At 39.1% G+C, this 19,101-nt stretch overlaps 1 protein-coding gene across 2 annotated transcripts; it reads left to right on the top strand.

Moving 5' to 3' along the window:
* Nucleotides 1-245: 245 nt before the first annotated feature.
* On the top strand, nt 246-17,867 carry ppp3ca (protein phosphatase 3, catalytic subunit, alpha isozyme). Of its 2 annotated transcripts, XM_028421110.1 has the most exons (14): nt 246-498; nt 4,689-4,889; nt 7,699-7,823; nt 7,909-8,020; nt 8,240-8,385; nt 8,475-8,614; nt 12,422-12,499; nt 12,643-12,737; nt 13,721-13,846; nt 13,937-14,014; nt 14,280-14,364; nt 14,503-14,600; nt 15,273-15,323; nt 16,133-17,867. In XM_028421110.1, exons 1-14 carry the CDS (start codon nt 444-446, stop codon nt 16,309-16,311), a joined length of 1,569 nt encoding a protein of 522 aa, XP_028276911.1. In that variant the 5' UTR covers nt 246-443; the 3' UTR covers nt 16,312-17,867. The 2 variants fall into 2 exon arrangements, with proteins under 2 accessions (XP_028276911.1, XP_028276912.1); XM_028421111.1 differs by lacking the exon at nt 15,273-15,323.
* Nucleotides 17,868-19,101: the final 1,234 nt, after the last annotated feature.

A 19,101-nucleotide genomic window follows, 5' to 3' on the forward strand; every position in this document is an offset into this window, starting at 1 on the left:
CAATGCGCTGTCAGCAGAACCGGGCGTAACAAAATTTCGAGAATACCGATTTATGGCGCGTCGTGCGTGCGTGGGGGCAACCCCGTCTCAGCCTCCATCTGATGGCAGCATCAGGCAGTCCCGTGAAACATTTGCGTGGGAGTTCCCTTCACCGCCATGTCGGGATAGTGCACATCTCTCTCTCTCCCTCTCTCTCTCTCTCTCTCCTCCCCCACATCAACAGCTTAGCACAGCAGAAGCAGCTCCTACAGCATCCAGCAGCCAGCATCATCCATCCCTGCCTGGGGAGCAGCAGCAGTCCTACCCGGCGCAGCACCGACGCACGGAGGGGGCTCATCGTCTAAGTGATGCCACAGCATCAGTCGCATTTCGACAAGAAAAACCGAGAGTAGATCCAAACGGAGGGAGAGAAAACGCTTCAGCCTCGAAGACATCAACTGCCCATGAAGATGTCTAACGCGGACATCGTCTTAAACACCGCCGATCGGATGGTGAAATGTAAGTTAGCCTACATTTTCCGTTTGGTTATGGCTGTATTACATAACATCTCAAGTGTTTGGCTCCTTGCGCTTTGGCAGAACGTGGCCTTTATTACTGTGTCGTGCAGTGATGGTGTATATGCGGCCATCAAGTTGTGTTGGTGGTGATGGTAGTGGGCAACTGGAAGCTTTGATGTTGATAAACAATCCGGTTTTCTTTGCTGCACAGCCCCCACGAAGACCAAGCTCAGAGGCGGCAGCAGCAGCACTGGGAGATGTGGAATATATATGTATATATTATATATATATATGTGTATATTTTAATTACAACAATTTATTCATGTTTTCAATCTTGCCTGTCACGATCTGACTGTATCTTGCTTCCAGTAGGCATGAGAAGGAAGGAAAAAAAACAGCTGAATAGCTGAGCTTGTGGTAAAAGCTGGGGCAGTGATGCAGCAGGATTTCATGGGCTTTGACAGGGCCAACTGAGAGAGGAAGAGGCTATGAAATTGACATTTAATGGGGTATATTTCACCAAGAGTGAGTCATGTTTTTTAATTTGATTAGAAGGAATTCCACAAAGCTGAATGAGTATCTGGATCAATGTGCAATGATGAAGCACTCACTGTTGCCATAACTCACTGGACTGTGGACCAGTTCACTGTCAGCACTGTGTCTACATTTAGTATATTATCATAATGGGCGAGCAGCTCAGTCAGCATTAACAACTTTGTCCTGTAAGGCTCTGGAGTTGTGGAGTAATCAGCACTGTGAGACAATGTGACAATGACTACAGGCCCAGCAAGCACACTCTATGTGCAAGCAATTTCAGACATCACAATGCTTACTTCAATATTTATAATTGGATGTTTTACCCAAATAATTGGTTCATTCATTATCTATTTTCAACCATGATGACCATAACAACACACAGAAGTTGACCCTGTTATCAGTTTGGAAGGAACAAATAACTAAGACTAAACTATTGTGTTTATATCTTGGCAAACGACTCACTGACATCAGGGATCCAAAAATATGTCAAACAGAAGGTTTATATCAGCAAGCGCAGCGCAGCCAAGAATTCTGACTCAGTTTTTTGCTTTTGTAACATGATCATGTAACACTTAAAGAAGAGTCCGAAACACTTAGGCAATATGTTTCATTTTAGCCTCACACCACATTGTTTGGACCTGTGACCCTTTGGTTCATCATTTCCCCACATCTCCATCTGTCAGCTCCCTTTATTAAATTTTGTGTGACAGGCATATGGATATTCCTTTTGTCACTTTTATCTACTGTCCTATTTTTGTATTTAGCTTTGAAAATGTAGTAAAAGCCTTTCTTTTTGCTTAAAAGTGGAAAAAATAGACTCATGCATCCATCGGGTGATCAAAGAAAGCTATCAAACCATGGTGAGTTTTGTGCTCAGACTGACATTTCCTGCAGTTATTGTGCGTGATGCATGTAGCAAACTACCAAGCACTGACACTACAAGCTACTCCAAGCTATTTTTATCCCTGTGTACATAACCTAAACCACAGCATTTTTTACACGTTTTTCTCCGACAAGGCCTAATAACAGTGAAAGACCACCAAGATGCATGTTATCATGACATCTGTTATGTCACCTTTAAACTATATTACATCATCCTGAGACATTATAGGTCAATGCAAAACTCCCTGTCAGATAAACTAACAAACACTGAGCATCATTTTAACTCTTACTACCACACAGCTGTGCCATAAATGGGAATCTTTTTTGGGCATTTTAACATGGATGCCTGAAAGCACAGCCTCAAGTGACCATTTAAAGAACTGCAGTTTTTTTTTTACACATTTGCTGTTTTCGAGGTCCGTGCAGTGCAACACGTCCTCACACAAAAACAATAGAATCAGTTCTTTCCCGATGATTACCACCATTCTTATTTCTATTAAAGTCAACAATAAAGACTGACAAAGTAAAAAGATAGGAAAGGTGAGGTGGACAGCGGTATTTTAACTTCCATCCACAGCAGTCTTTGATTTTGGTAATTAGGTTAATATTGCATTTCAAATTTCTAACAAAGCCTCTTTATCATGCAATGGTGACAAGTCTGACCTTTCACAAGCCATTTTCAACACCTTGACAAATTGATCACGATCATTTTTGTGGAAAGAATTGGTGGCTAAGTTAACACCTTGTGACATACAAAGCAGGTCATTACAGCTGGAGGTGGAAAGAGTTAACAGAGGAAGATAATCAAGGCAGTATGCTGAAAGTGTGACTCCTTGGCCTGTGTATGTTAATTGGACCTCTCATAAATGCTCCCTGTCCCGTTAGTCCAATCAGACGAAGCCATGCAGTGCTTCCTGTCTGAACCCAGGCTTGCTCATTAGCAACATAAAACCACCATGCTCACACTCTTTCAGTTGTGCAGCACAAAAGCTTTGTGTGTTTTTGTTTTTTTTTTTACGGTAATGCCGCACAGTTTGACGTTCCCACTGTACATGTGTTTTCAACGCAGTACTGTATGTCAACCTCCAATGCAAATTGCGTTTTCAGTGTTGGTACTGGCTGTATTCCAACAGTCAGCTGCTGATGCTGCTGATGCTGCTGCTGCTGCTGCTGCTACTGTTGCCCGGCAACATACTGTATTTCATAGTTCAACTCTACTCGGATGCTGTGAAGAAGTCAGCGTTTCATCTCTCCATCTATACCAGTGTGCTTGTATATCCCTGTCAACATATTCTGTTAGGTGTTAATGAAGAAACTGGTTTGTTTTTATTAATGGTGTTAATCATCTGTTGTTTCATTATACCTAAATATGTGTAAGGTCATCCTTATTGTTAGAATTGTGGCATCAGTTTATAATCAGCTACAAGGGCAATGTCCTACTGATGTAGAGTTATTTAATTATTAAAGCCCATAGCAACAACAACCAATCTTTTAGTTATATCACATTATCATTTGTTAATTATGATGTTTTTCTACCAGTGTTGCTACCCTATACCTCATGGGCCCATTCACTTCCTGTCCACTCTGACTGTGCTGACTTTGTACTTGCTGGTAAAGTGTCAAAGCACACATCGCCATCACAGATACACACTGCACACTGTGAAAATTTTTTAGTCCCATTACATACACTCTCTGGGGCTCGCCTCATTATCCCAGGAGCAGCGACTTTGAGATTTCTCTAGTCAAGCATTCATTATTAAAGAGCGTGTTGATCATGTTCAGTTTAAGCCTGAGCTTTGAGACTCTTCCTTTTGTCTTCCCTTCATTTGGCACTGCTGAGTGGCCCTGTTTGCCATGCACTGCACAAAGCTGGAAAGTGCGTACCCTTTCTCCTGAATATACTGCCGCCAATGGCTTGTGTTATATGGAGTGTTTCGCTGCATCTAATGAATTCTGCAAGTGGACTTTATTTTTTCTTTTCATGTGAATTATTTACAGCTCAGACACTTAGAAAGAGTTTTCTATGTTAAGCCTGATGATCTGTAGATTAACATCAATACTGGCATCCTGAAAGCTTGTAGCCACAGCACACACAGAGCTCAGCACCAGATCTAATCTAATATCTAGTCTAAATAACCTTTGCTGCCTCTGAAGTAATGATCTGTGGTTGGATTTCACAGTTTCACAGGCGGTCTGTTGGGTAGGTGACTGGTGCATTTTAATGGCCACAGGCTTTAGCAATCCATAGAGAGTGCTGGATGAATAGATGGAGTGCTTAGCTGTTTTATCCAGCATTTAGAAAATACTTAGCAAGTAACCACACGTCTGTAGAGGTATAAATATTATTAAATTGCATGTGTGAATGTATCCCAGCCACTGAAGTGACACTGCAACCTCTAGATAGATAGATAGATAGATAGATAGATAGATAGATAGATAGATAGATAGATAGATAGATAGATAGATAGATAGATAGATAGATAGATAGATAGATAGATATTAAGCGGACAGCTTTGATGCAAAAAATGCACATATAGTGTCAACAGAGATGGATGCAGCTGCAGCACATTATTGCCTGCAGGCCAAACATGGGTGGACTTTTCTGAAATAGATTTCTGCATGAATTCCTTGATGATATATTGTCTGTAATCTGAGCACTGTTTATCTCACAGTGGCACAAGAATTGTCTTCTCAGTACTTCAAACAGTAGCCATAGTTACTGTAATATCCTCTGTGCTTAAATGTCACAATGTGCCTGGTCTCTGTCTTCAGCTGTCCCCTTTCCTTTGAGCCACCGCCTTACAATGAAGGAAGTATTTGACTGTGAAGGGAAACCTCGTGTGGATCTCCTGAAGGCTCACCTCACCAAGGAGGGGCGCGTAGAGGAAGCGGTGGCACTTCGAATCGTCAATGAGGGAGCAGCTATCCTGCGTCAGGAGAAAACCATCCTAGACATCGAAGCACCAGTCACAGGTACTGGAGACATTTACCTGCTGCTACAGGTCATAACTCAAGTCAACTTTAATGTTTTTTAATGGCACACCAAGATGTTGTTACCCTGCTGTTTGACAGTCATGATAGAGCGGGTATTAGTTTGTAGTGTGGTGTGTTGTTCCCTGTCCATCAACATGTCACACTTGTCAAACATAGCTGTTATAATAGCTTTAAATTGTTCACTGCTTATGCTGGAGGCCCCGGGAACATTGGCCATTAGCCCAAGAGAGGTCATGACACAATGGATTGCATGATTGATCTATTTGATGATGATAGGTCTGCCTTTTTTTATGGTGATTATTTTCTGGAAGAGAACAAAGACAGTGGAAGTGCATTAGACTTCAGAAGGAGGCGGGGGATGTGGACTACCTCTGTACCTGTAGTGCAAAAATAACAACAAGGCAGCTGACTGGAGCACAACTGAGGATTAAACATAGATGAAAGAAGAATTTACTGTATATGAATATAGCAGAAAACTGTCACTTTTAGGCAGAATGAGCACATGTAGAACTTGAAGTACTTCAAACAGTGTGTCTCTCTTTATCTTGTGATTCTGGTCTGCTGGGGAGGAATTTAGTACACTTCAGTTTGTGCTTTGTTTTGTTCTGTATTGTTCTGTATTGTTCTGTATCTGTATGTTACAACAACAAATCTTAAGCTTAAGCTGAGGCTAGGACTAGATGAGTTTGGAGCTAACATGGCTCCAAATGACAATATTTACTGCTGTCTCCTCTGTTCTTCGGACTTGTTTAGCCTTCTGATATTGTTTTCTTCTCAAATGAATAGTCTTCATTTTAAAGAACATAAATCCTTTTACAGGGTAATAAAATATGTTGTATCTGTACTGTGTACATATTTAATAGTATCAGTATCAGGAGATCAATCAAGTTTTTTCTTAATTGGTGCAACCTGACTCCAATGTTGGTTTTGGACTGCTGTAATCCTGGCCCTGCTTTATTTTGAATAATATGTGGCTCGTACTTTATTTTAGACATAGACCAACTACATTACTGACTTGTATGTCGTGGTTAGAGGAAATAAAGAGAAAATCAAAGTATAAATTGCTTAAATGTTGGTGCATGTGCATGTTGGCAGACACAAGCAAAATTCCTGTGAGAGAATTAATGAGGAGACTTTCTGTTGTCATGGTATTAAAAGAACACAATCTATACAACTAATTAATATCTTAACAAACCTCTAGACTCTGACAGAGTGGTAGAACTGTAGGTGTGTTTTAACAGTATATAATTTGAACTTTGACTTGCTGTGTCAAAATAAAAGGATTATTTTTGGTGATCTACTGCATTACAACACATACCATGTAATCACAACACCTCGTCTTCAGCCTGAAACCTTTGCTGCAAATCATACACCCTCTCTCTCTCCAGCTAAAAAAAATAACTCTGGAAAAACAATAGGATTTTATAAAAGAAAAGATGATTGATGTTACCTCTTCTTCTGTGAGATAGTGAAAAAGTAAGTATTGCTGCAGGCAGTGACACTGTAAAAAAGAGACAGAAAAGTCAAATATCTTGGTTGTGGTTGCAACAACTCCATTTCCAGTTCATTCAGTGCAGTTTAACATGTATATTTATATTATTTATATTTGATGTCACAAACTGTCTAGTATTAAATATGCATTATGCTTTTAATTAGCTTTCCTTCAGCTTAATTGCCCTAATTGAAAGCAAGCAGCTAAAACAGAGCAGCAATGAAATGCACATGGCCTCACTCTTTATCTTGACTGACATCAGGGAAATGGAGGTTTTATGTATTAAGCATGAAATATGTATGATGAGGTGAGGATTGTGTACAGGCGTTTGCATTAATTTTTTTTGTTATTGTTTCTGCAGCTGTATGTGAATTTTCACTTGCATGCCTTGTGTTCCACGACTGTTTGGGTATACGTACTTGCATGTATTGGTATGTGCGCATGTGTGCATTTGATTGCTTTAGTCACACAAGCACTCTCCCACTCACATTGCTCTAAGCTTTGAGTGGGCGAAGGCCACTGTGGAGCTGATAGGGGAGACGGAAAAGCAAGAGGAGATGGAGGATGAGTAGGAGAGAAGGAGACAGAGAAAGACGATAATGAAAAATTGAAGGCAGTGAGGAAATGAGATGTAGGTTTGCACTCCTGAGCCATAGTGTTCTCTACACACACAAAAAAAGTATTTGTTCCCCCGGGGTATAAAGTTTTTCGTTTTTCTACCTCTTTGAGGTGAGATTTTCTTATTCCTCAGAAGCAGAGAGGACAGAGGTCTTTCCGCCAGCAACCAAAGAAATGTGTCAATATAGTGACAATGACCTGAAATAACAGCAAAATTTACACTGTTATATCCCCCAATTATTAAACAATTAGCTAATGTAAATATATAATAGAAACACTTAGTAATGCAATGCAGGTATATCATTATAATATATGACCTATCTGATTATTATGTTGTCATTTAAAGTTTGTCAGGGAAAAAAAAGACTCATCTTGCACTCAGGGGTGTGTGCTAAATGTGGATCCAATAAAATTCTTTCTCAGATTTCTATGCCCTTCCTTCTCTCCCCCTTGAACCAACCCTGCTTCACAGTGCTGAATGCTGGGAGCAGACTGGGCTTTCAAAATGGTGGGGACGCACAAATATATACGAAAAATAAACAACACTCCAGTAGAAGATGCTAAAAACAATATCAATGCAGCAAACTATGATTGTTCATGCAAAGAATGCAAAGAATAAAGATTTTGAGTTCTATATTGTTATTTTCTAACATCAGCTGTCCTTTGGCTGTTTTTCAGTCTGTGGGGACATCCACGGTCAATTCTTTGATCTTATGAAGCTGTTTGAAGTGGGAGGATCACCAGCCACAACACGGTACCTGTTCCTCGGGGACTATGTTGACCGTGGATACTTCAGTATTGAGGTAAAACCCGTAAGAATACATGTTGGGATCAAACTGAAAGAATGCTTCACAGATACATGAGTAACACTTTGTTTTGTTTTGACAGTGTGTTTTATACCTTTGGTCGCTGAAAATCCTCTATCCAAAGACACTATTTTTACTTCGTGGAAATCATGAATGTAGACATTTGACAGAATATTTCACCTTCAAACAAGAATGTGAGTACCTCTCAGTCTTTCCCCGCCTCCATTTCCCTGTCTGTCTAATGTCATGTGTATCCTGGAACACTTTTTTCTAATAATGCACCTGTTTGTTGCCTGTCATGTTAATTCAGTGTGACACCACAAACAGGGACAGGATCTGTGTACAACTGAAAATGTGTTTTTTTTTTATCACGATACAACAGTACATCTGATTGCATTCCTGTCTTCTGTCAGGTAAAATCAAATACTCAGAGCAGGTGTATGACTCGTGTATGGATGCATTTGACTGCCTTCCTCTGGCTGCACTCATGAACCAACAGTTTCTGTGTGTCCATGGCGGACTGTCACCTGAAATACACACCTTAGATGACATTAAAAAGGTAAAGGCTCCCTGCCTCAGTCCTACCAGATCACGTTAGGTATGTCGTCTGTGAGAGTATAATATAAATATCTTTGTCTGTTTGTGAAGTTGGATCGGTTCAAAGAGCCTCCAGCGTTTGGGCCAATGTGTGACCTGCTGTGGTCGGACCCTCTGGAAGATTTTGGAAACGAGAAAACCCAGGAATATTTCAGCCACAACACGGTGCGAGGCTGCTCCTACTTCTACAGGTAAGTTTGTTTTCTTTATGCAGCACTCAGGGTTGGGTTGTTGTTGCAATCTGTGCCCCTGGGTCAAATTAGACTGCAATAGTTTATCAGCTTTTTCCTAATCCGGTGTTATTAGACTTAGACTATGACACATATTGATGGTAATTTCTTGTTTTGGTCCAAGCAGTGCTTGATAATTAATTCCTGACAAAAGATTAGGATTCAAATGAAAGAACCTAAGAGCGTTTGTATCTGCAGCAGTCTATCCATTCTCTATTAATGTGTGAGAATGTGTTGTGTAACCAATAAAAAAAGATGGTAAAAAGAAGATGACGTGCATCTAAGGTCAAGAGTTAGATGATGAGATTCTGTTTAATCTTTCGAGATCACTGCTGTAGTACAGGGTGTAAAGACTGTTAAACAGAATGCTTAACAGCCATGCAATTGAGTTCTTACTATCAAAAATAGATTTTAACTTAAAAAGTTATGGAAAAAAAAAATTAAACAAAGGTTTATACTTCAGCAGAACTTAAAAGAACAAATCTGAAAAAGAGCCACGCTTGATAAAATAAATAAAACAGCTTATAGTGTTTGTGTCCATGAATCACTGGGACACACTGTATGTGGTTAGCATGGTTAGCTGTTAGCTTACAGAACAGATTATTACAGACAAGTTATTTGCTGGGAGTCAAATAAAAACAGAGGCAGAAAGAGGCTGGAGCAACATAATTTGAAGGCACACTGTGACAGTGCATGTAAAAGAAGGAGGAGTGAGAGCTGTCCTAATACTGTTGTGAGATGGAAGAGATCTGAGGAAAGTAGGTGGTGGTGAGGAGACGAGATTAGGTGGCAGTTATGGTGAGAGTTTTCTTAATGAAGGTTTAGAACAGTACAGAACTCCTGCGTGGGAGCTGCAGTTCTACTCAAAACACACACAAAAAAAGTAGGAAGACTTATTCTTCTATCACATGACATGCTGGACTGAGCATGCACGGTAATTATCGGACTGTAATTCCCATTTATTTGCAAGCACGCGTGTCAAAGGTGTCATCCTTAGAGCTGTTATCAGATTAATTAGTTCCACAGAAGTGCAGTTTGGATCCAAGATAAAAACACTAATGCATGTTAGCTTCAACTGCAAAACATAAAAGACTGATAAAGTCACGTGAAAGCTTTTAAAGCATCTGAACTTCCCCTTTTCATGTCTGTAAAATGGTCACTGATAGCTGCTCACAGTGAGGGAGAGCTCAGTGAGGATTATTCTGTGGATGTGTGGAGGCTGCTGCTATAATAGTCATCTGTCTCCCCATGGCTTTGTTCTGCCTTCACTCTCAAACTTACCTCTCCATCATTATGACTCTTACCAACCGTACAGTATGTATGCAGCACAGAGCAATCACATCCTCCTGGGGATTTTTGGGAAATGGAATCTGAAATAGAAGTAGATACAGCAGGTTGAGGGGAAAAAAGGACATTAAGAATTCAATCAAATATAATGCAGTTATTTGACTTAAAGCTATGCACTGGCAATGACTGATGGCTATAATACATGAAATCCATCTGGGTTTTATTTTTCTTATTTATTATTTATGCACAGTATTGGCTACACTGCATCTTATGGGACATCACACCCTTAATCAAGCTTTTGCCAGAAAGGTTCAATAATCAAGACTTCTGTGAATCTTTAGCCTCTTTTCATTTTTCAATGCTCTCCAACAAGGTGTCATTCACAGTACAGTAATATACTGTGATAATCAAAACTACAGTGAAAATTCTGTGTGTTTCATTTTAGTGTAGATCATTTTATTTTGACATTCTTGTGTTGTTAATTCACAAGAATACAATAAAAACTGTCATATATTGTATTTTTGGCGGCTCTGTCTCAGGTTGTAGAGCAGCATGAGGTCGGTGGTTCAATCCCCGCTCTGGCCACATGCTGACGTGTGCCTAAATTAAAATATGAAAACACAAACTAAACAAGTCTAATTTCTAATCATGAGAGAAGTAAAATTGAGTTTAGGAACATTTTTGTATATTTTCTCTTTTATACTGGCTAAATTGAATGTGATGACCATCAGCCTGGCAGATGGATTTCATAGGTGAAAGAAAAAAAACCTCTCAGTTTCACACTCACAACACAGCGCTTCCATCTCTGTGTGTCTCTTTCACTCATCTTCACTTGTCAGATTTCTCTCTCTCTCTCTCTCTCTCTCTCTCTCTCTCTCTAACAGGCTCACTGACACATTATTTTGCGTTTTCACAAAGTGGAGAGAAGGAATGTGAGCCGCAGGCGAGCACTGTGTGTGCGATGTTCTCTCTCACAGTAATCAATAGATAGCGTTGGAGCGGACCGAAATTAAATCAGCAGTATCAGTGTATGTTGGGTGGTTGCTGCATGACACAGGTCATGTAACACAAAAAATACAGTTTGGCAAATTGAATCTTCAGCCAGTGTGGTGCAAGAATTGTCCGTATTCCTAAAGTGTGTTGAAGATGTGTTTTAATAGAAACAGTTATATAACATTTTGCAGACATCACTGTGCAGTTCTGTTACGATGCAGTGTTGACTACAATGGAAAGTGCTACAACACATTCATGCAGTTATTTATTATAGTGGCCACTAAAGGGATGTCATGTCAGTCATGTGACCTAGATAAGCGGTGGGATGGCACAGTTTCTCCAGGTGCTTGGGGCACAGCAGTCTCCTTGTTTTTCTTCCGGCACAAACCTTTAAACACTTAAATATTTTAAACACTTCTGAAAGTTTGATGGGTCCAAGGATGGCAGTGACTGTAAGAGAGAGAGAGAGAGAGAGAGAGAGGATTGTTGCTGGGGAGGATTTACTGTATGTCATTAAGGGTCTGAAAAAAAACTGTTTCATTATTTTTACCATATATGAAGAAAAGATTCTATTGTGCTTCTCAAAGGTGAGCTCATGAATATTGTTTATTATAATTAACTAAATGGGTTAATCCAACTTTAATTGACAGATTAGCTGATAACAAACAAAATAAAATTATACTGCGGTTATTGATAATAATTGATTAAAAGAAAGACGTAATGACTGGCAACGTGATCTTTACTTGCTCAATGGGATTTAATATTGTGTGCTAATATGTTAATCAGTGTCAGTCTTTGAAATTAGAGCGCACAGTGTCGAGCCTGAATTACAATGTACAGTCAATATTGATCTTTGTAAACAGCAATCAGCAGACTGAGACTAGAACAAAGGTTTTATATCTTATATAAGTCTAATAGGACCGGGTATAAGAGTGTTACTCAGCAGACGGAGGAGTACTGTTGGTTTTCGGGTGGTGTGTAGGCATCAGCACTGTTTGGTTGGGTCATAAACAGTAAGGCGATATGACAAACACAAATATTCTGCCAAAATCTTCGCTTGAGACATAATCAGAAATCTTGCAGCATGTGTTTTGTACAGACAGAATGATTAGACTGCTTCATTGCAAAGATTGCACTAGATAGCAGCTGTTTAGTGCCATGTATGACTGTAGCCGTGCACATGTTTCCTGTCAGAGTAGAGCTGTGGGGCAGGAAGCTGTGACTGCACTTTACTCTGTCAGCTGGTTTTTTGCTGCAACAGGTCGCTGTTGAATTGGTTTTTCACACCTTTGCATCACCCTCAATTGAGACTTTCATAAATACATTTATGAGAAACATGTCATTATTTTTTCCATTTCTTTATATGAAATTAGTTAGCCTATATGTAGTAGTGCTGTGGTAAGTGTAAAAAAAAGAAAAGCAAATTGTGTATGATGCTACATTACAGTAAAATCCTTTTGATTGATGTTCATATTTTCTTTTTTCCAGTTATCCAGCTGTTTGCGAGTTCCTACAGAGCAATAACCTATTATCAATCATCCGAGCACACGAGGCACAAGATGCCGGGTATGTGATCACTCCAACGCACAGAAAAACACAAATCTACCCACACAAACAAAAGAGAAACTTATTTACATGTATAAGAACCTGCTGTTTTTTTTTGTTTTGTTGTTTTTTTGTCTTCTGTCACCTTCACCTGCACTTTGAAGCTACCGGATGTACCGTAAAAGTCAGACCACTGGATTCCCATCCCTCATTACCATCTTCTCAGCGCCAAACTACCTGGATGTTTACAACAACAAAGGTCAGATTTTATATATATACATTTTATTAGTATAATTTATATGACTTTTACAGTCATTAGATTCAGTTACTGTGTAATTAAATATTACAAGAATATAGCCTGGAGAAGCCCTGATCCGTACAGCCTTAAAGAGACATGTAGAAATTTTGAAAAGTGGCCATATATATGTCTGATAAAAGAACTGACAAAACCATCATACATGGGTATATGTAACTTCATGTAGCTGTGAGCGGGCATAAGAATGCATTAGGGAGCTCCTGTTTGTTTGTGTTCTCATATCTGTCTTGGTTGCCATAGGCTATGGGAGATGGGGAGCGTGGGAGGGACTGTCGGCACCGCTGACTATCTCCATGTGGCTTTATCCCTATTGATGTAACAGTGTCAGCAATCTATGGCCTCATCTAGGCCACCTAGTGGCTGATTATTACATGTTCTTAGCATATGAAACACCATTGTGCATATACCTACAGCACTGTGATGTAAACATTCTGCACAGTGTATTAAATTCTAATAAATAATTGTGATTAACCCACAACAGAACTTGAGTTGTAAATATTCAGTAACAATTAAAAGCACAGCTCAGGCTGAGGTTAAATTTTCCAATGTAATGCAACATTTTAGCATTTGTGGTGCTCAAAGTGCAAACAGACATTTATAAGCTGCTTACTCACAGATCTACATACATTTGTGTGTGCAATTGAATGTAGCAACTATTAACTAGCAAACTACACTGCACCAGGGGACCAACTGCTCAGTTGTAGAGGAAGCTGTTAATGTTTACATCCAGCCATGCTGTCACAAACATGAGCCTGTTGTTTCTGGCAGCTGCTTTGTGTGTCATACAATTGTGAAGTGTAGTCCTTATCTACATCACATGGATAAACAACACTACGGGCCAGAGCAAACAGCTTTTGTGGTGAACTGTCTCTTTAAGCAAAATGTACCCTCTGTAATAATAATAACTATTTTGTCTCCTGTTGTAGCTGCTGTTCTGAAATATGAAAATAACGTCATGAACATCAGACAGTTCAACTGCTCACCACATCCCTACTGGCTGCCAAACTTCATGGATGTCTTCACCTGGTCTCTGCCATTCGTTGGAGAGAAAGGTATGAAATGAATACAACCCCATGTCCCTGAGCTGGTATGGCCACAATCTATTGCTTAATAACTGAATAACTTTACTGTTTGCTCCACAGTCACAGAAATGCTGGTGAATGTTCTGAGCATCTGTTCAGATGATGAACTCATGAATGATGAAGATGAGATATTTGATGGTGAGAGGTTTTGCAAACAACTACGACTACATTATTTATGTTTTTGCAGCAAAGGTTCACAATTCATACATATCATAAGTACAACAAGGATTTAAGTATTGCATCTATGAAACATTACAATGGGCTTGACTTGCTGTGTGTTATTACACATCATAAAGTCCAATTCATTACAGGCCTATACTGCATATAGATGATTTTAAATGCATTAGCATGCTGTTGTTTCTCGTGCACTATAAATGTGACGGCATCCCTAAATTTTTTGCAGCCAATGCAGCTGCAGCGCGCAAGGAGGTGATCCGAAACAAGATCCGTGCCATCGGGAAAATGGCAAAAATGTTCTCAGTTCTCAGGTAGACTCTTTGTGTGTGTGCACATGTTGTCCACTGTTGTTGTCAGATTGGAAGCATCAAGTTTTCTTGATTTTTGCAGTTCGACCAGGGTTCATCAACGTTTTTTGACCTGTGTAACCCATTTGTGTTTCTTTGCAGAGAGGAAAGTGAAAATGTGTTGACGCTTAAGGGCCTGACGCCCACAGGCATGCTGCCTAGCGGGGTTCTCTCTGGAGGCAGACAGACACTGCAGAGTGGTGAGTACAAGGCTCAGCTGGAGCCGCTTCTTTATCGTTTCTTTCCACTTTTTTGTTTCTCTGTCTTCATTACCATTATCGTTCCTACCATCTCTCTCCCAGTCTTTCTGTTTCTTCTTCTCTACTTTAAATAAAGAGCAGCCTGCAAGGATTTTGGACTTACTACATTTTGGCAATAGAGAAGCACACACACAATGAAAGCAGTTTTTTTAGGGAGTGTTCACACTTGGCACGTTCATGTGCTGAACAAATGTGAATGCTGCCATCTAAACCTTGATGAGCACCACACCAGAAATCTGGTGAATTGGACTGAAATCTGAACCAAAGTAACACGATGAACCAAAAATAGGATGTAATATCATATGAGCCTAAATATCTCTTTTTGACAGCAAAGGAATTGGAGTGAATATGGTTTCTGTCCTCCTCTTTCCATCACAGTATCTCTGTCACTGTCCTTCATTATTCATCTTATTTTTCATATCAATTTTCTAACCCCTGACTGACACTAATTTTCTCAGCATGGCACCTCTTCTGAGTTCGGCTGCATTACCAGTCAAAGCATTTATATATCTCATCTGACCCAACATGAGCCGTCTTTTCTTGCTGGGGCTGCGTTTTTACATTTGCATGGCTTTATCAGGAGTAACCTGCTCCCCTCCTCCCCCTCCTCAGCCACCATTGAAGCCATTGAAGCCATCGAGACGCATGATGAGGACAGAGAAGGTAAACAGAGTGCACCTTCTCCCACCCCTCTCAATATGATTGGTCTACTGCTATAAAAGCCACCTGACACTGCACACAACAGCTCACACAATAACTTAACTAATACAACTGGTTTGACTAGCACTTTACTTTGCAGTACATATGATCAATAGATAGATAGATAGATAGATAGATAGATAGATAGATAGATAGATAGATAGATAGATAGATAGATAGATAGATAGATAGATAGATAGATAGATAGATAGATAGATAGATAGATAGATAGATAGATAGATAGATGAGAAGGAGGACAAACAAACACCACATAAAGATAGAAAATCATTTTAAGGTATCAAGGAATGCTCATGATAAATTTAAACTGCAAAGTCAAGTGCTGCTAAGAGATGCATGACTAAAGCACATTGTTTTGGGTTTGGCTTGTAAATGGCCTCCATCTGGTTCTAAAAAGTGTAGCATGCACAAGAACAAGAAAACAGAGCAGAGCATCAACATGAAATATGCATCCTGAAGCCTGAGGTCCTGAGGTAATGTGTGCTTACTAACCAAGCGGCAGCAGTATGAGAGCAGCTTACAGCACTTTTATTTCAAAAGAGAAGTGGGATGATAGCAGGCCGACACTGAACTGATGTTTAGAATGCTTCTTGACCCTCTTATATGGCAGCTTTCTGTGTACTCGAAGAGTTGAATAACAAGTGAATTTAATTCCTTGTAAAGACAATAGTATAAACAACAATGTAAGGTGTCATTTGGGATGTGCTGCCATCACATGGTGATCCTGATCATTTCACATGTGTTTTTCTGTCCAGCAATCCGTGGGTTCTCCCCTCAGCACAAGATCACAAGCTTCGAGGAGGCCAAGGGCCTAGACCGCATCAACGAGCGCATGCCACCTCGCAAGGATGGGGTGAACCACGTGGGTCACTCCATGGGAAAGATGAATATGTCAGAGGCGAATGGCACAGAAGACAACAGCAACATCCAGTGATGAGCCTCGGAGCAGTGCTGCTGTTGGAGCTGTGCAGCAAGACTTTGCTAGATCGTGAATTCAGGCCTCAGAACATAGAAATAATACGGGCCCACAGATAGAACATGAAATCTGCAGCAAATCTAAAACGGGCGAAAAGGTCATTTATTTCATGACAGTATGTCATTGCACAGTTGTGGGAGGGGGGAGCTGGGCTTCACAGCAAAAGGCAGGGATGAGGAGAGGCCAGCAGCAGGCTGCAGCTTCACTGGAAAAAGTCTGGCTGAAAGTTATGTCTGCCTGTTGTTCCCTTTCTCAGTTCAATTACAGACTGAATCGCTGGGGGGTTGTGTTGTTTTGAGTGCTGACACATGACTGCTTCTTTCTTTACAGGGCCTGACAGAAGAAATAATTGCAGTATCCATGCCACACAAATCCTTTCACTGTTTTGTAAAGTGTTTATTATGAATCACTCACAAATTCACTTCATGAGCAAAGTAATCTTGTTTACCTACATGTTTTGCTAGTATTAAACAACACCCCTTTGTAAGAAAGAAGAAAAATGGAAGTACAAAGCGTCCGAAACTTGCAGTGCACTCTTACCAGTGGACTTAAATTTATTGATTTACCTTGTAGTAAGATGCTGATATACTGCGAGGAGGGAGGACAAGGTTCTCATTTGTCTGCATCTCTGGCCAAAGCCACTCTGGGTGTCTCATAATCTGCTCCTTTCTTCAGCTTCCTCAGCATCTGTCACATCATGAGGAAATGAAGGGAGGGGCTTTTGGGATCCTGCTTTATGTAGTTACCTCAGCATCACCAAGATTTAACATGTCACACACAACCCTATATATATAGATGCAAGTTCACCACCTCTTTGCTACCTGAAGCATGGCATTAGATAAAGTTTTAACTCACATGTCAAACAAATCATTAGAGCATCCTCTGGTTTTCTCATCTCTTCTGCATTGACTGTGACTGACCAACAAAGCAGCATTAACACCAGTTTCTGGACCACAGAGAAAAATCAATCAAGACACAACCTGATTATTTCTGCTCATTGCTAAAGAAAAATATGTGCAGTCACTCATTGGACATCAGCGCCCTTTATGAGTTTTTGCACCTTGTTTTGCTGCAAATTCAGTGAAACTTCATGCCTAAGAGCTACACAAACATCAGGAGGAAATTCTACAAAATGTGTGAATTTATAAAAATCAAATATATTTTGTGTAAAGAGTATTTAATGACCATACTTGCTTATTTGATCCATCCTGTTTCAAAATCTCATTCATTACTGTTATTTATTTTAATATTCACTTTGTCAATTTGGATTGATCTGTCATCAGTCGATCCTGAAAATGGAATGCAGTCTAGTGTAGACATTTATGAAACCATTATTACCATTTCTATAATTTTCTTCAATCATTACTCATCAACCATTTTTCTCTTTGCTCTACTTCAAACAGGCTTATTAAAACTCTCCAGACTAATGCAGCCACACCCACAGATAAAATCTGTGCTCAAATATTGTGTTAAAACGCCCATTATAACCAACAGTCTAACAATATAACAGTCAATGAACCACACATATAATATACATTTTTAGCCTTTTCTTTGATACATGATTTTTTTCTACTTTATATTCCATCTTTCTATTTAATAATAAAGTATGTGAATAAAGGATGGACAAGTGATTTTTAAACACAGCATCTATGGTATGGAACGCATCAATGCATGCAGTTAAGTTCCTAATTGTTATGTGAAATTAAATTGTGATAGTTGTGTTTCAAATAGTAAACTTGAATTTTATTTTTATTTTATTTTATTTTTGGAATTTGTAGTTTTATTTGTCTTGTTTTATAAATTTTATAAATAGGCTTCCTTTGATTGTTTTGGTCCATTTTTTTCATTCTGTTATTTATTACCACTGCTTTTAATTTTATATTGATTTATTGTATGCAGAGATGCCCTTCTAAGGTGTGAAGCCTTGTGTTATATATACTTTTTTCTGTTGTACTGATGTACAGAAAATGTTCAATAGTGTGAATGAATATAATCTCAGTGAAAAGCAACTTTCAGGCTGCCAAAGCATGATAGCATGGTTTTCAGATGTAAATGAATCGGACACACAGAAAATCATGTGTCACACGTACATTTAACAGGAAACATTGTACTCTGGTTGTATTTACTGCTGATATTATTATGATTATGATTCTTATAATTACTATTATTGTTACGATTTAGCTTATGGTTATTTTCCCTCCTCTGTTTCTGGTTCTTGTATGGTCTACATGCATATTTCAACAAACTATAATGGATTTTATCTTGCAACATTTTTTTTATTATTATTATTTATGGGAATATGTTTTGGCATTTGACTTCCTAAATAATACACACATTGTAAGCATGCCCTATGGGACAAATCACATTTTTTTACTCTTGAATAAAATATGCATGAACAAAATGTGTGCAATAGTTTCTATAGCTCAGTAGATATCATGTTAATTTTACCTTTCTTACATGTTTATATTGAATATTCTGCCACTGCATAGTTACATTTTACTAAACAGTGAGGCAACATCTATCAAAGCGCCAATATTATTATTATTATTTTATTTATTTATTGAAATGTCTAAAATATTCATTTTTCTATGACACGTAAATGCACCACGTGTTATTTTTTTTTAAAGCTAACTGACTGCTTACTATTAGCATCGTTTTTTTCTGATAAAATGAGGAGATGATGCTGTATTTGGAGCTAAACTTAGGCAAAAAGCTGCAACAATTGTATCTTAAGCACAAATACTGATG

Source organism: Parambassis ranga, chromosome 14 (genome assembly GCF_900634625.1).
Source record: "Parambassis ranga chromosome 14, fParRan2.1, whole genome shotgun sequence".
NCBI classification, from domain to species: domain Eukaryota; kingdom Metazoa; phylum Chordata; class Actinopteri; family Ambassidae; genus Parambassis; species Parambassis ranga.